Genomic DNA, 15,334 nt, shown 5'->3' on the forward strand with positions numbered 1-15,334 from the left:
TGTGGTTGTTGGTACCCTTATTGATGATGAGACAAATATAAATGATGGTGGAGTGTGGATTTCAAGATTTATAGAAAAGTGTAAACGTATTTGTGTTCTCCAATGCCATAAGAAATGTCACAGAAATAAGTGTCACTCCAGGGAACATAAAAAAAATTCAAAATATGCTATTTTATTCTTCCAAGTGCTTTTCATTCTTGGGGAGAGAAATATTGAGTGTCATCTATGCAGATTTAGCAGAAATAAGATCCTGTGTATAATGGTTTCCACGGAACCGTGCAGTATTAAGTTAGGACTCTAAGCGTCGCTGTTCACCAACCGGGCAAGGAAAGCAGTGAGAACTCGAGTTATATCCTTAAAGCACAAAGCACAACTTACACCAAAGCTTTGCAGCTGCGCAGACATTCTGTCCTAAAACGCTTCGCATCTGATCGCGGCTTGTTTATGGACCTTGACCTCCAATTCTGAGAAGCCCCAAAATTGATGCGAACCTGTTCACCCTACTCGTAATCCCAGGGAAGTCCAGAACGAGCCAGTAATGGCGGCTCTGCAAAGGCGGCGGCACTACAGTGTATTTGTCGGGCTCTTCATGCTCCTGGGGACGCTGTGGGAGGCCGGGGCCGGGCAGATCCATTACTCCATTCCTGAGGAGCTGGACAAAGTCTCTTTCGTGGGCAACATTGCCAAGGATCTCGGGCTGGAGCCCCGGGAGCTGGCGGAGCGCGGAGTCCGCATCGTCCACAGAGGTAGGACGCAGCTTTTCGCTCTGAACCCGCAAAGCGGCAGTTTGGTCACCGCGGGCAGGATAGACCGGGAGGAGCTCTGCGCTCAGAGCGAACCGTGTCTGGTGAGTTTTAACATCCTTGTTGAGGATAAATTGAATCTTTATCCCGTGGAAGTGGAAATAGTGGACATTAACGACAATGCACCCCGATTCTTAAGGGAAGAATTGGAAGTGAAAATCATCGAAAACGCAGCCTTATCTTCTCGGTTTCCGCTAATGGAGGTCTATGACCCGGATGTGGGAGTGAACTCTCTCCAGGGCTTCAAGCTCAGCGGGAATAGTCACTTCTCAGTGGACATGCCAAGCGAAGCCAATGGGCCCAAATACCCGGAGCTTGTGCTGGAGCGCGCCCTGGACCGGGAGAGAGAGGCCATTCACCGCCTGGTCCTTACTGCCATGGATGGTGGTGACCCTGTCCGCTCAGGTGTGGCTCGAATTCTGGTTACTGTCCTAGATGCAAATGACAACGCTCCAGTGTTTACTCAGTCTGTGTACCGTGTGAGTGTTCCTGAAAATCTTCCAGTAGGTACGCCAGTGTTGTCGGTAAATGCCAGGGACCAGGATGAAGGAGCCCACGCAGAAGTAACGTATTCTTTCGTGAGGATAACAGAAAAGATCTCAAAGACTTTCTGCTTGAATGTTTTGACTGGAGAAATATCAACTTCTGCAAATCTAGACTATGAAGACTCCAGCTTTTATGAGCTGGATGTTGAAGCCCGGGATCGGCCAGGTCTACAAGACAGAGCCAAAGTCTTAATATCTATCTTGGATGTGAATGACAATGTACCAGAAGTGGTAGTTACCTCTGGAAGCAGGTCAGTTGCTGAAAGTACACTGCCAGGCACAGTGATTGTTCTTTTTCAAGTATATGATCGAGACTCTGGACTGAATGGCCTGGTAACATGTTCTATCTCAAGAAGTCTGCCGTTTGAACTGGAAAAATCAGTAGACAATTATTATCGATTAGTGACGAATACAGTTCTAGATCGAGAGCAGGTGTCTTCGTACAACATCACTGTGACAGCCACAGACAAAGGAATTCCATCTCTGTCTACAGAAATGCTCATCTCCCTAAATGTGGCAGACATCAATGACAACCCGCCTGTCTTTCCCCACACCTCCTACTCTGTCTACATTCCTGAGAACAACCCCAGAGGTGCCTCCATCTTCTCAGTGACTGCACACGACCCTGACAGCCATGAGAATGCACAGGTCACCTACTCCCTAGCTGAAGACACCATCCAGGGGGGACCTCTATCCTCCTATATCTCCATCAACTCCGACACTGGCTTACTATATGCATTGCACTCTTTCGACTATGAGCAGTTCCGTGACCTGCAACTGAGAGTGATTGCAAGTGACAGCGGGGACCCGCCGCTCAGCAGCAACGTGTCTCTGAGCATATTCGTGCTGGACCAGAACGACAACACACCTGAGATTCTGTACCCTGCCCTCCCCACTGACGGTTCTACTGGTGTGGAGCTGGCACCCCGCTCCGCAGAGCCCGGATACCTGGTGACCAAGGTGGTGGCTGTGGACAGAGACTCGGGCCAGAACGCCTGGCTGTCCTACCGCCTGCTCAAGGCCAGCGAGCCAGGGCTCTTCGCGGTGGGGCTGCACACGGGCGAGGTGCGCACAGCGCGGGCCCTGCTGGACAGAGACGCGCTCAAGCAGAGCCTGGTGGTGGCGGTCCAGGACCACGGCCAGCCCCCTCTCTCCGCCACAGTCACTCTCACAGTGGCTGTGGCTGACAGCCTCCCAGATGTCCTGGCCGACTTGGGCAGCCTGGAGGTCCCGCACGACTCTGACGCTTCAGGCCTGACATTGTACCTGGTGGTGGCGGTGGCCGCGGTCTCCTGCGTCTTTCTTGCCTTTGTCATTGTGCTGCTGGCGCTCAGACTGCGGCGCTGGCAGAGATCGCACGTGCTGCAAGCTTCGGGAGGTGTACCAGCGAGCTTACCTGCCTCTCACTTTGTGGGTGTGGACGGGGTGCGGGCTTTCCTGCAGACCTATTCCCACGAGGTCTCGCTCACCGCGGACTCGCGGAGTCACGTGATCTTTCCGCAGCCCAACTACGCGGACACGCTCATCAGCCAGGAGAGCTGTGAGAAAAGCGAACCTCTTTTGATTCAGGAAGATTTTTGTAAAGAGCAAGACTCCCTTGTTCAGGTGAGGTTATTGCTTTTATTGTTCTTATTCGAACAGGAAAAATTAAAATTCTCTTTGATCAGTGCTTAGTTTTCTTAGTCTTTTGCAGTGAATCATATAGTTTTGAGAAGGTTTTTCTTTTATATCAGTAGAGGTCTATTAAATCTTAGTTTTCTCGAATTTCACCAAAATAAATCGTAATAATGTATGCCCTGAATTTCCTTTACTCCTCTCCTCTTGGCAAGCTCTTTGTACCTTGGGTTGCTTACATCTCACTTCTTAGTTGTTTTCTTTTCTTTTTTTTCTATCATGTGGCGTATCTGAGATTATTATTTTTTTTATTTTTTTATTTTTTTGCGGTACGCGGGCCTCTCACTGTTGTGGCCTCTCTCGCTGCGGAGCCCAGGCTCCGGACGCGCAGGCTCAGCGGCCATGGCTCACGGGCCTAGCCGCTCCGCAGCATGTGGGATCTTCCCGGACCGGGACACGAAACCCGTGTCCCCTGCATCGGCAGGCGGACTCTCAACCACTGCGCCACCAGGGAAGCCCCTGAGATTATTTTTATACTGTGGAAAAAACTGAATCACAGCCTCTATTTAAAAAGATTAAGATCTGGGCTTCCCTGGTGGCGCAGTGGTTGGGAGTCCGCCTGCCTGCCGATGCAGGGGACACGGGTTCGTGCCCCGGTCCGGGAGGATCCCACATGCTGCGGAGCGGCTAGGCCCGTGAGCCATGGCCGCTGAGCCTGCGCGTCCGGAGCCTGGGCTCCGCAGCGAGAGAGGCCACAACAGTGAGAGGCCCGTGTACCGCAAAAAAATAAAAAAAAAAAAAAAAAAAAAAAAAAAAAAAAAAAAAAAAAAAAAAAAAAAGAAAGTGAGTTTTTAAATGTGGTAATTAGTGTCCACTTACAAGATATAGCTCTAAAAATAGAGGACTAGTGAATGGGAGAATGAAGGATTAATAGTATTCAAATAAGAATTTAAATGATTTAGCATATTAAACCCAGATAAAATAAAGCTTTTGTTATGTAGGAACCCTATTCTATTCAAATATTTAAGGAAAGAAAGGTTGAAAGGGTTGTCATTTAAAAGAATGATTAATCTAAATCATCATGGCCCAAAGGTGTGAATGAAACTATGGCTTGGTGAGTAGAAAACAGCAAAGTTTTCAGTTAAGTTGTTCTAACAAAATGGATTTCCTAGGAGGTAGGAGATTCCATTATTGGTGCTTTTCCAAAGGACGTTGATTGTCCTGGGATTAATGGCATACAGGAGATAATATTGATATAATTTGGTGAGTTGTTGAACTTGATGATAGCCAAGGTATTTTCCAATCCTGAGCTTGCGATTCTAATATCTGATAACACGATGGATTTGCCACTTGTGCATCTAAATTTGTTATGCACGTGTAAAGTAGACAATTCAGAATATATCAAATGCGTGAGAACTTCCTTTGTAATCTGAAATTGTCAGTGTTTGTAAAGAAAGATAGTACTCAGTTGACATCTTTAAGTTAGCTGCTAAAGGATAATTAATGCATGTTTTTCTAAATCGATATTTACTTTCAGCAATTATTGTAGAATTATTTATTTCAAGATTCCAGGTGTATATGACTAACCAAGAGATTCCAGTCATACACATTTCAAATATAATTTGTTTGTGATATAATTCTTTAATGGTTTAATCAGAATTGAATAGAATTCAGGTTTTAAAGAACTTGGATATTGGTCGTGGGAGTCAGATGGTCTTTAATATTAAGATTTGTTTCACACACTGTGAGAGTGTAAATGTTATTTTAGTATACTACGAATTTTGGATGATTTAAACTAATCTTCCATTGTTAAAAACAAAACTCACTAACCGTTTCATGGTTGGTAGACTGGTTTATTTTATTTCCTTATCTGCTGAGTAACTGGGACACTAGGTAGTTTACTTTATTCTCTTATCTGAATTACCCGTGAACATTTCATTTAAACAAATAAAATATTTCACTGACAGAAAAACTGTTAGATTCTACTCTCACAATAGTCATTCATTCATGTGGACTGAACAAGTGTTAAATCCTGGCAATCATGGACTTTGCTAAGTTTTGGCTGAGGCTCTTTGACTTACATACTATAGATCATTAGTAAAAAGATAGGCAATCTGAGATTTTGAGCATATAGTGATTTGGAAGCACCAGAAAAAAAATCTACCAAATTATTGGGCTATTTTATCACTTGTGAAAACCACCCATTCTGATCAAGTGACATCAAAGGGGAAGAAGTAAAATCTCAGAGAGAATCATTGGAAGAATCCTACATCTTTGCCTGGGAATGAAAACCTAAACAGAACTCCAAACAAATGGTTCTTCAGGAAAAAAAAAGTCCCATAAAGAAAGGAGAGGAGGTGAATAACTCACTGTCTGGGAAAATGAATAGACTTTTCATAGAATTTTTTTATGTAAGTAAACAAATGAAGGTCAAGATTCTTCCCAATAACTCAATCAATAATAACATACTCCCTTTAAAAATACATTATTTCAATTTTATACAGTAGTTTTATGTTATATTTAAACACCTCTTGGTGGTTGAGTAGAAATTTTTAATATTTAATTTTATGTTGTAAAGTAACTTTAAAAACTTGATTGTGTCTTTTATCTAGATCTTATTTATTTAGCTCCAAAGAAGGTACCCAGAAGTATTGTTAATCGACACTTTTTAAAAACAGAATAAGAGACAAATGTGAGATTACGCTATGAATTTTGAAGTATCAAGAAGAAAAAAAATTATGACATTGGGAGCCATAATATATGGACATGAAAGTTTTGTTTGAAAATATCTGCAAGTACTTATGATCTTTAATGACCATATACTTTGCTTACATCAACAAGAAATTCAAGATTGCTACTAAACTAATAGTTTTAAACTCCTGGTTATGTAATTAATCTACAATACTCATATTGGTTCCTTTGAACAACAAAAAAGTTCTTTTATCTACTAGGTGAAAGCAAATATGATGTGAATTATTTTGATAGATTGAAATGGCATTTCATTCAAAGTATTTCCTGTATTTTGACGTAAGGCCATCAGAGAGCAGAAATAGATTACTTAGTTAGGAACTTCTCACCAACTGAGCTAAGCTTTTACAGTGTCACTTCTAGTTCTCCCTTCTGGTGCTACTAGCTACTCCCCAGGGCTTAAAATAATTTACAAAGCAAGGTGATTTCTTGCCAGGTCTTCATTTCAGAACAGGTCTCTCTCTTCTGCAACTATGTGGAAGGAATTCGTTTTATTTCTGCCAGCTGAGAGTAACCTCAGATCCATCAACAATTGAGTTTTACTTCGTTAACATCAGTGGAGCAGTGAGTACCTCTAAGGATCCTCTCAGGACAGTCCTGCATCTATCCTCAAAGGCTGTTTAGAGACCCATCTTTTCTCAATTATAGGGTAGGGTAATTATTTAAATTGCATAATGAAAAGAAACAGTGAAGCCAACACTCATTTCCTTATGAATCCACAGCCAGTAGAATATGCAAATTTATGCCTTCTGTATAAAATGAGTTGCTTCTGTAGCTGATTGGAGCTGCTTGGCTTCTCACCTCATCTCTAATGGCACTTTTTGAGCATAAAGCAACAGCCAAGGCCAACAATGATTCCCTTTTTTCTTCTTAGGAGACTGGGAATGAGGATATTTGTATTCCTACATTGGTTCTACCATTATATAGTCAAGGATAAAGCAATTCCCTATCATTTTAAAAATCATTAAAATGAAGGTATTGGACTAAACAATCCCTAAGATTCCATTCAATGAAAAATATTATTAAATTATCTCTCTATATGTTAAAGAAAAAATGGACTCTCTGCCTTCCATGGTGGTGTCTAGAACATAGTATATGTTCAATATCATTGAATTAACTTAAATGTATATGCTGATATAAACATTTTCTACATAACATCTTTCTTATGTATACACACCTTTTAAAAATAAATCATACTTTTTTATCTGCAATGACTGATTTTTATCTATGTGCAATAAGGTGTGAGGCAATGTCTAAGAATCATTTCAAAATTGCAGTGCAGAGCAGAGAGTTAAAAATCTGGGATTAATAAACATCCATCCATGAACATTGTTGAATTAGTGCACAGTTGCTTAAAATTTAATTTTAAATGATATCAGAGTTGTATGAATTGAAGGAATATAAATGGGAGAATTTTGAAGGATAAAACAACTTTCTGAAAAAATCAATTATTTTGCTTCAATATGGTGCAGTAACTTAGTAAGGACTCTGAGCGCCGCTGTTCACCAGCCAGGGGAAAAATGGTTCAAAAGATCCGCCAGAACCACTGAGCTTTTACAGCACAAAGAAACGCCAGACTGAGACAAATTCTCTTCCAAGCTGCACTAAACTCAGGCCTCTATACCACTGGATTCTGGGCTCCTTTTCCGAATACAGAGGGCTCTACGCAGACATACTGGCATCCAGAAACACAACAGGAGATAGGCCAGTGTCTAAAGATGAGCAGAACAAGAATGGCGGCTCGGGAGAGGGGAGGGGACTACACAGGATTCATCCTGCTCTCCATCCTCCTGGGGACCCAGAGGGAAGTTTCGGCAGGACGTATTCTCTACTCCATTCCGGAGGAGACAGACACAGGGTCTTTTGTGGGTAATATCGCCAAGGACCTGGGGTTGGAGCCCTGGGAGCTGGCGGAGCGGGGAGTCCGCATCGTCTCCAGAGGTAGGACGCAGCTCTTTGCTCTGAATCCGCGAAGCGGCAGCTTGGTCACCGCGGGCAGGATAGACCGGGAGGAGCTCTGCGCACAGAGCGTGCGGTGTCTGGTGAACTTTAACATCCTGATGGAAGATAAAATGAATCTTTACCCTATAGAAGTGGAAATAATGGATGTTAATGACAACACTCCTAAATTCCTGACGGAAGAAATGAATGTGAAAATAATGGAGAATACACCTCCTGGGGTGCGATTTCCGTTAAATGAGGCTAGGGATCCGGATGTGGGCACGAACTCTCTCCAGAGCTACCATCTCAACCCCAATCGCCACTTCTCCCTGGTTGTGCAGACTGGAGAGGATGGAACTAAATATCCGGAATTAGTGCTGGAGCGCGTGCTGGACCGGGAGGAAGTGACAGCTCACCACCTCCTCCTCACAGCCTCTGACGGCGGTGATCCACCCAGATCCGGAACCGCCCGTGTCCAAGTAACAGTGGTGGACGTGAATGATCATGCGCCAGTCTTCTCTTTGCCCCAGTACCAAGTAACTGTCCCTGAGAACGTGCCAGTGGGCACAAGACTGCTCACGGTAAATGCTATCGACCTGGATGAGGGAGTCAATGGGGAAGTGACATACTCTTTTAGGAAAATAACTCCAAAAATTCTACAGGTATTCCAGCTGAACTCCCACACGGGAGAATTATCAACTTTAGATGGCCTAGATTATGAAGAATCTGGCTACTATGAAATGGAAGTTCAAGCTCAGGATGGTGCTGGTAGCATGACAAGGGCTAAAGTACTGATCACAATTTTAGATGTGAATGACAATGCCCCGGAAATGACTGTAACATCTGTGAGCAGCTCAGTCCCTGAAAACACTCCTCCTGGAACAGTAATTGCTCTTTTCTACCTTCAAGACCGAGATTCTGGGAAAAATGGCCAGGTGACCTGCACTGTTTCAGAAAATCTGCCTTTTAAATTAGAAAGATCAATAGACAATTATTATAGATTGGTGACAGCAAAAAACCTAGACCGGGAAAAATTTTCTGTATATAACATCACACTGAAAGCCACAGATGGTGGAAGCCCGCCCTTGTCAACGGAAACTCACATCTCCTTGAATGTGGCAGACACCAACGACAACCCACCTGCCTTCCCCCACTCCTTCTACTCCGTCTTTGTGCCTGAGAACAACCCCAGAGGCACCTCCATCTTCTCTGTGACTGCATGTGACCCTGACAGCCACGAGAACGCCCGTGTCACATACTCCATATCTGAAGATACTCTCCAGGGGCCATCTGTATCCTCCTATGTTTCCATCAACTCAGACACTGGAGTCCTGTATGCGTTGCGCTCCTTTGACTATGAGCAGTTTCATGACCTGCAATTGAGAGTGACTGCAAGTGACAGCGGGGACCCGCCGCTCAGCAGCAACGTGTCTCTGAGCATATTCGTGCTGGACCAGAACGACAACACACCTGAGATTCTGTACCCTGCCCTCCCCACTGACGGTTCTACTGGTGTGGAGCTGGCACCCCGCTCCGCAGAGCCCGGATACCTGGTGACCAAGGTGGTGGCTGTGGACAGAGACTCGGGCCAGAACGCCTGGCTGTCCTACCGCCTGCTCAAGGCCAGCGATCCAGGACTCTTCGCAGTGGGGCTGCACACGGGCGAGGTGCGCACAGCGAGGGCCCTGCTGGACAGAGACGCGCTCAAGCAGAGCCTGGTGGTGGCGGTCCAGGACCACGGCCAGCCCCCTCTCTCCGCCACAGTCACTCTCACAGTGGCTGTGGCTGACAGTATCCCAGATGTGCTGGCAGACCTGGGGAGTCTCGAGCGCTCCGCCGACTCTAGCGACTCCGTCCTCACGCTGTACCTGGTGATGGCCGTGGCCGCGGTGTCCTGCGTCTTTCTTGCCTTTGTTGTCGTTCTACTGGCGCTCAGGCTGAGGCGCTGGCACACGTCGCGCCTGCTCCAGGCTTCAGGAGGCGGGTTGCAGGGCGTGCCCGCCTCTCACTTTGTGGGTGTGGACGGGGTGCGGGCTTTCCTGCAGACCTATTCCCACGAGGTCTCGCTCACCGCGGACTCGCGGGGGAGTCAAGTGATCTTCCCGCAGCCCAACTACGCTGACACGCTCATCAGCCAGGAGAGCTGTGAGAATAAGGATCCCTTGTTAACATCCATAGATTTTCATGAATGTAAGGATAAAGCCCAACGTATTCAGGTGAGTTCAGTCATTCATTTATCTTTATATTTTTTGAAGAAGTATATTTTGTGTAAATTTCTTTATTGTTTTGCGAAATAAGTGATTTGAAGATGGGTAAAAAAAAAAACCCTTTTAAGTGGTAAAGCAAGATTAATCGTTTATTTCGGAGGTGATTCTTTAACATGGAACGCTTATTGACATAGGTTTTGGCGTCATATTTATAGTGAAAGCATATGGACAAGATTGTGAATAAGTGGATAATCGCATTTTTATACCTTCTACTTATGTTCCACATGGTGTTCTTAATTCATGTATTTTATAAATGAGAATGAATTGTTAAGTGTTTCTCATTGCATGAGGTTCTTAAGAAAGTACACTTCTGTTTTCTCAGGACTCTCTAGATCAGATCTATAAAAGGCTCTTGAAAAACTTTTCAGTCTGAAGACGTTTTCTGTGCCTTGCTTCTGCTTCCATGTAACTCCCCCTGGTGACCTTGAAAACCTCCATGGCTTTTGACCTATTTAAACTACAATTGTCTGTTAAAGTCAGGTCCTGGTAGAAGGTTAGATGGATGCCTAAAGAATGAAATGTGTGTGTGTCAGGCTTCACTGAGATCTTTATCAATGACAGGCATGGAGTCTAATACCACACTAAAGGTCATTGTCCAAAACCAATAAAATGTGACATCAAATAAAATGCCATTCAAGTGTCATAAGTAACATTTGTGAAATAGGCCATTGCATGTTTTTACCCCAAATTCTAATGTGCTGTGTTAGTGATGCAGTCATTCAAAGTGTGTATGTGGGCTCTATAAGTGGGAGATTTGGGATGCTGGCTTTGTGAAACAACCATCTCATACACTCAAGTCCTAGACCAGTAGTGAATTTTACTTATTGGGTCTGCTGAAAAATTCAGTTAGAAGTAATCTAGTCTGCAATTAACTACTTCTATACTTGTTATACAACATTTTAGTATAACTCAGTACATCAGTTGATTAGTACCAGGAAGTAGTTGATGACAAGGTAATCTTGTTTACTGGGACCTTTTGAGTATTAGGTAAGAGCACATTTTTTCTAGCATAATGTTGTGTTAGGTGGTGTTTTGCATATAAAGGTCTGTGCAGTCCTGTGGGAGTATATTTCATACGTTCTGAAGTGTTCAGATGTACAATCACTTGGGGGAGAGGATAATGTTACTGACACCCTATGAGGCAGAAATGTGGCTATCAGGTATTTTGAAAAAGAACCCCCCCAACCAAATTTATTAGATGATTAAAAATATTTTTAAACAAAGGGGAGAAATCGTCACTAAATTCAGTGAGCTATTGCAAATAAACTTTCTAGGGATTATTTCCTTCAACCGTCATTACGGGATGTGATAAGTACAGAAGTGGGAACAAGTGCCTCAGTACATAGACCATGCTTAGTGAGTTTGTGTTGCAAAGCAAAATATATTATTCCCCTGGTAGTTTTGGAGATTTATGTTGCATTTTGTACCCAGGAAAATAATCGTGCAATGGGAAGGAGAGGGATAGGCTCTTTTCTAAAAGGCTGCATCATTTCTTTAAGTGAGATATTGGAAGTTAAAATCAAGAAATGTTACTATAAAGAAATCACTGAAACTGTTTTGGAAGAAGAGAGGTAAGTATAAATTGTGCACTTTTAGGGCTTGCTTGGTGGCACAGTGGTTGAGAGTTCGCCTGCCGATGCAGGGGACACGGGTTCGTGCCGCGGAGCGGCTGGGCCCGTGAGCCATGGCCGCTGAGCCTGCGCGTCCGGAGCCTGTGCTCAAAAAAAAATTGTGCCCTTTTAAAAGACAATTTCAGCATTACTGTTGCTCTGTGGAAAAATTGAATTAGGTACCAAAACAGTAAGGGAAAAGGCGACGAGGAAAAAAAAGATAAAACCTTATCCAATATATTGCTAATTAATAAGTATTCACAATTACTATGCTCTGAGATCGTTTAGGCCAAGTCTGTGTTATAGTTATCCTTCTATTACTAGTGCGGATTTGAAAGTCGGGGAATAATTATGTCAGTATATAGATGTTTATATATCAAACCTACCTGATTTACCTAAAAACCTGGAAAGTTGGGATAATGACGTTTCTAATAGTACAAATTAAACGTTATTAAATATACGGACATCTAAAAAAGGTTTTTCAGCTGGGCACAACGGTTATAATTATTTTAGCTGTTTAAACTTAAGCAGCGGGGGCTGCAGTTTCCTAGTGCGGACTCTGGGCGCCGCTGTTGGCCAAAGTGGAGAGCTTGGTGCTGGCGACCTCCTCGCGCAGACGCAGCGCACTTTCCCATCTCAGACTCGCTAGCCTTTCCACCGCTTCCTCCTCTGGAGAAGAAGAAACCCTGCCTGACCCCCCCACGCCGGAATAAAGCTGTTCGGAGCTCCGGACTACTGCGGCACAGAGATTGTTTGTAATCCGGCGTCTCCAAGCCGGTGAGCAAGCTGAGGGGAGCAAGAGGGATGGGGAGCGGAGCTGGGGAGAGGGGCTGGGCTGAGAGGCGGCCAGTGCTCTTTCCGTTCCTGCTGTCTTTGTTCTGCCTGGCGCTCTCTGAGCAGATCCGCTACAGGATTCCCGAGGAGATGCCAGAGGGCTCGGTGGTGGGGAACCTCGCCAAGGACCTGAGACTCAGTGTCCACGAGTTACCGACTCGAAAACTGCGGGTCAGTTCGGAGAAGCCTTACTTCACTGTGAGCTCAGAGAGCGGGGAGTTACTTGTTAGCAGCAGGCTAGACCGGGAGCAGATATGCGGAAAGAAACCGGCTTGTGCTCTAGAATTTGAGGCTGTTGCTGAAAATCCATTGAACTTTTATCACGTGAGTGTGGAGATCGAGGATGTTAATGACCACACACCAAAATTCATGCAAAATTCCTTTGCGCTACAAATAAGTGAGTCCACAAAGCCTGGGGCACGATTTATTTTAGGATTTGCCCATGATGCAGATATTGGTACCAACTCACTACAGAATTACCAGCTCAGTCCTGATGATCATTTCTCACTTGTGATTAAAGAGAAATTAGATGGCAGTAAATACCCTGAGCTGGTACTGAAGACACCTTTAGACAGGGAAGAGCAGACGTCCTACCACTTGACCTTGATGGCCTTGGATTTCGGGGATCCACCCCTAAGCAGTACTGCACAGATACAAGTCCTAGTGGCTGATGCCAACGATAACCCTCCAGTATTCAGCCAAGAACTATACAGGGTGGAGCTTCCAGAAAACGCGCTCCCAGGCACCACTGTGCTTCGAGTTATGGCCACCGACCAAGATGAGGGTGTCAATGCCGAGATCACCTTCTCTTTCACTGAAGCAGGCCAGATTACCCAGTTTGACCTGAATTCTAAAATTGGGGAAATTACTCTTCTAAATGCATTAGATTTTGAGGAAGTCAAAGAATATTCCATAGTTTTGGAAGCAAAGGATGGTGGAGGAATGATTGCCCAGTGTACCGTGGAGATAGAAGTCCTAGACATAAACGACAATGTCCCAGAAGTGATATTCCAGTCTCTACCAGATCTTATTATGGAGGACACCAAGTTGGGAACACACATTGCTTTGCTCAAAATCCGTGACAAGGATTCCGGACACAATGGAGAAGTTATTTGTAAATTAGAAGGTGATGTTCCATTTAAAATACTCAATACTTCAAGAAACACGTATAAATTAGTGACAGATGGAGTTCTAGACCGCGAGCAGACCCCTGAGTATAATATCACCATCACAGCCACTGACAGAGGCAAGCCACCCCTCTCCTCCAGCTCAAGCATCACCCTGCACATCGGTGATGTAAACGACAACATGCCAGTTTTCGAACGGGCTTCCTACGTGGTCCACGTAGCAGAGAACAACCCTCCTGGCACCTCCATCACTCAAGTCCGCGCGCTGGATCCTGACCTGGGACTCAATGGCCACGTCTCCTATTCCATCGTGGCCAGCGACCTGGAGCCGCGCGCGCTGTCGTCCTACGTGTCCGTGAGCGCACAGAGCGGCGTGGTGTTCGCGCAGCGCGCCTTCGACCACGAGCAGCTGCGCGCCTTCGAGCTGACGCTGCAGGCCCGCGACCACGGCTCGCCCGCGCTCAGCACCAACGTGAGCCTGCGCGTGCTGGTGGGCGACCGCAACGACAACGCGCCCAGGGTGCTGTACCCGCCGTTGGGGCCCGACGGCTCGGCGCTGTTCGACACGGTGCCGCGCGCCGCGCAGCCAGGCTACCTGGTCACCAAGGTGGTGGCGGTGGACGCCGACTCTGGACACAACGCCTGGCTGTCCTACCACGTGCTGCAGGCCAGCGAGCCCGGACTCTTCAGCGTGGGGCTGCGCACGGGCGAGGTGCGCACGGCGCGAGCCCTGGGCGACAGGGACGCGGCCCGCCAGCGCCTGCTGGTTGCTGTGCGCGACGGGGGACAGCCGGCCCTCTCGGCCACCGCCACGCTGCTCCTGGTTTTCGCGGACAGCCTGCAGGAGGCGCTGCCGGACCTCAGTGACCACTCTGAGCCCACTGACCCCCAAGCTGAGCTGCAGTTTTACCTGGTGGTGGCCTTGGCCTTGATCTCGGTGCTCTTCCTCCTGGCAGTGATTCTGGCGGTCGCCCTACACCTTCGACGCTCCTCCAGCCCCGCTGCCTGGGGCTGCTTTCAGCCTGGTGTCTGTGTCAAGTCTGGCCCCGTGGTTCCCCCCAACTACAGTGAAGGAACTTTACCTTATTCCTACAATCTGTGCGTTGCCCATACTGGAAAGACAGAGTTTAACTTTCTAAAATGTAATGAGCAGTTGAGTTCAGGACAAGACATACTTTGTGGTGATTCGTCTGGGGCCTTATTTCCGCTTTGTAATTCCAGTGAGTCAACCTCCCATCAGGTGAGTTTCCTGTAAGTATAACCTGCTTCTTATGGTCTAGACAGTTCTCCATATTCGCAAGAAAATACAGGCGTGTCTCTGTTTTATTTCGTTTTGCTTCATTGCGCTTCGCAGATACTGAGTCTTTGTTTTTTCATTGTTGTTTTGCACGTTGAAGGTTTGTGGCAAGCCTGGGTCAAACGACTCTACTGACACCATTTTTCCAACAGCATTTGCTTACTTCATGTCTTTGTGTCACAATATTTTAAATCTTAAAATATTTCAAACTTTTTCATTATAGTTGTCATGGCGATCTATAATCAGTGATCTTTGATATTACTATTGCAAAAAGATTGTGTTTGACTCACTGAAGGCTCCAATGATGGTTAGCATTTTTAAGCAATAAAGTATTTTAAATTAAGGCATGTACATTTTTTAGATATAATGCTATTGCACACTTAAAACATAACTTTTATATGCACTGGGAAACCAGAAACTTTCTGTGACCCGCTTTATTGTGCTATTCCCTTTATTGTAGTGTTGTGGAACCAAACTGAAAATATTGTGTGCCTATATCCAATTTTTCGATCCAAACATTGTCTTAAGAGTGTAGAAGCCAGTCTAAA

At 45.4% G+C, this 15,334-nt stretch overlaps 1 protein-coding gene across 6 annotated transcripts in view; it reads left to right on the forward strand.

Annotated features, from left to right (window-relative positions):
• Positions 1–15,334, forward strand: part of LOC112404340 (protocadherin gamma-C3) — a 154,542-nt gene that overhangs the window by 22,022 nt on the left and 117,186 nt on the right. Inside the window, exon 1 of one of the 6 annotated variants that reach the window (XM_024752231.1) lies at positions 515–2,953. The exons of 3 other annotated variants lie outside the window; for them this stretch is intronic. In XM_024752231.1, coding sequence (XP_024607999.1) covers positions 539–2,953 — 2,415 coding nt within the window. In that variant the 5' untranslated portion in view covers positions 515–538. Of the gene's footprint in view, positions 1–514; positions 2,954–7,378; positions 9,868–12,332; positions 14,730–15,334 lie in introns of those variants that run through there. 2 more of the 6 variants (XM_024752218.1, XM_024752229.1) reach the window with 2 other exon arrangements.

The sequence above is a fragment of the Neophocaena asiaeorientalis genome, unplaced genomic scaffold, assembly GCF_003031525.2.
Source record: "Neophocaena asiaeorientalis asiaeorientalis breed wild unplaced genomic scaffold, Neophocaena_asiaeorientalis_V1.1 scaffold204, whole genome shotgun sequence".
NCBI classification, from domain to species: Eukaryota; Metazoa; Chordata; class Mammalia; order Artiodactyla; family Phocoenidae; genus Neophocaena; species Neophocaena asiaeorientalis.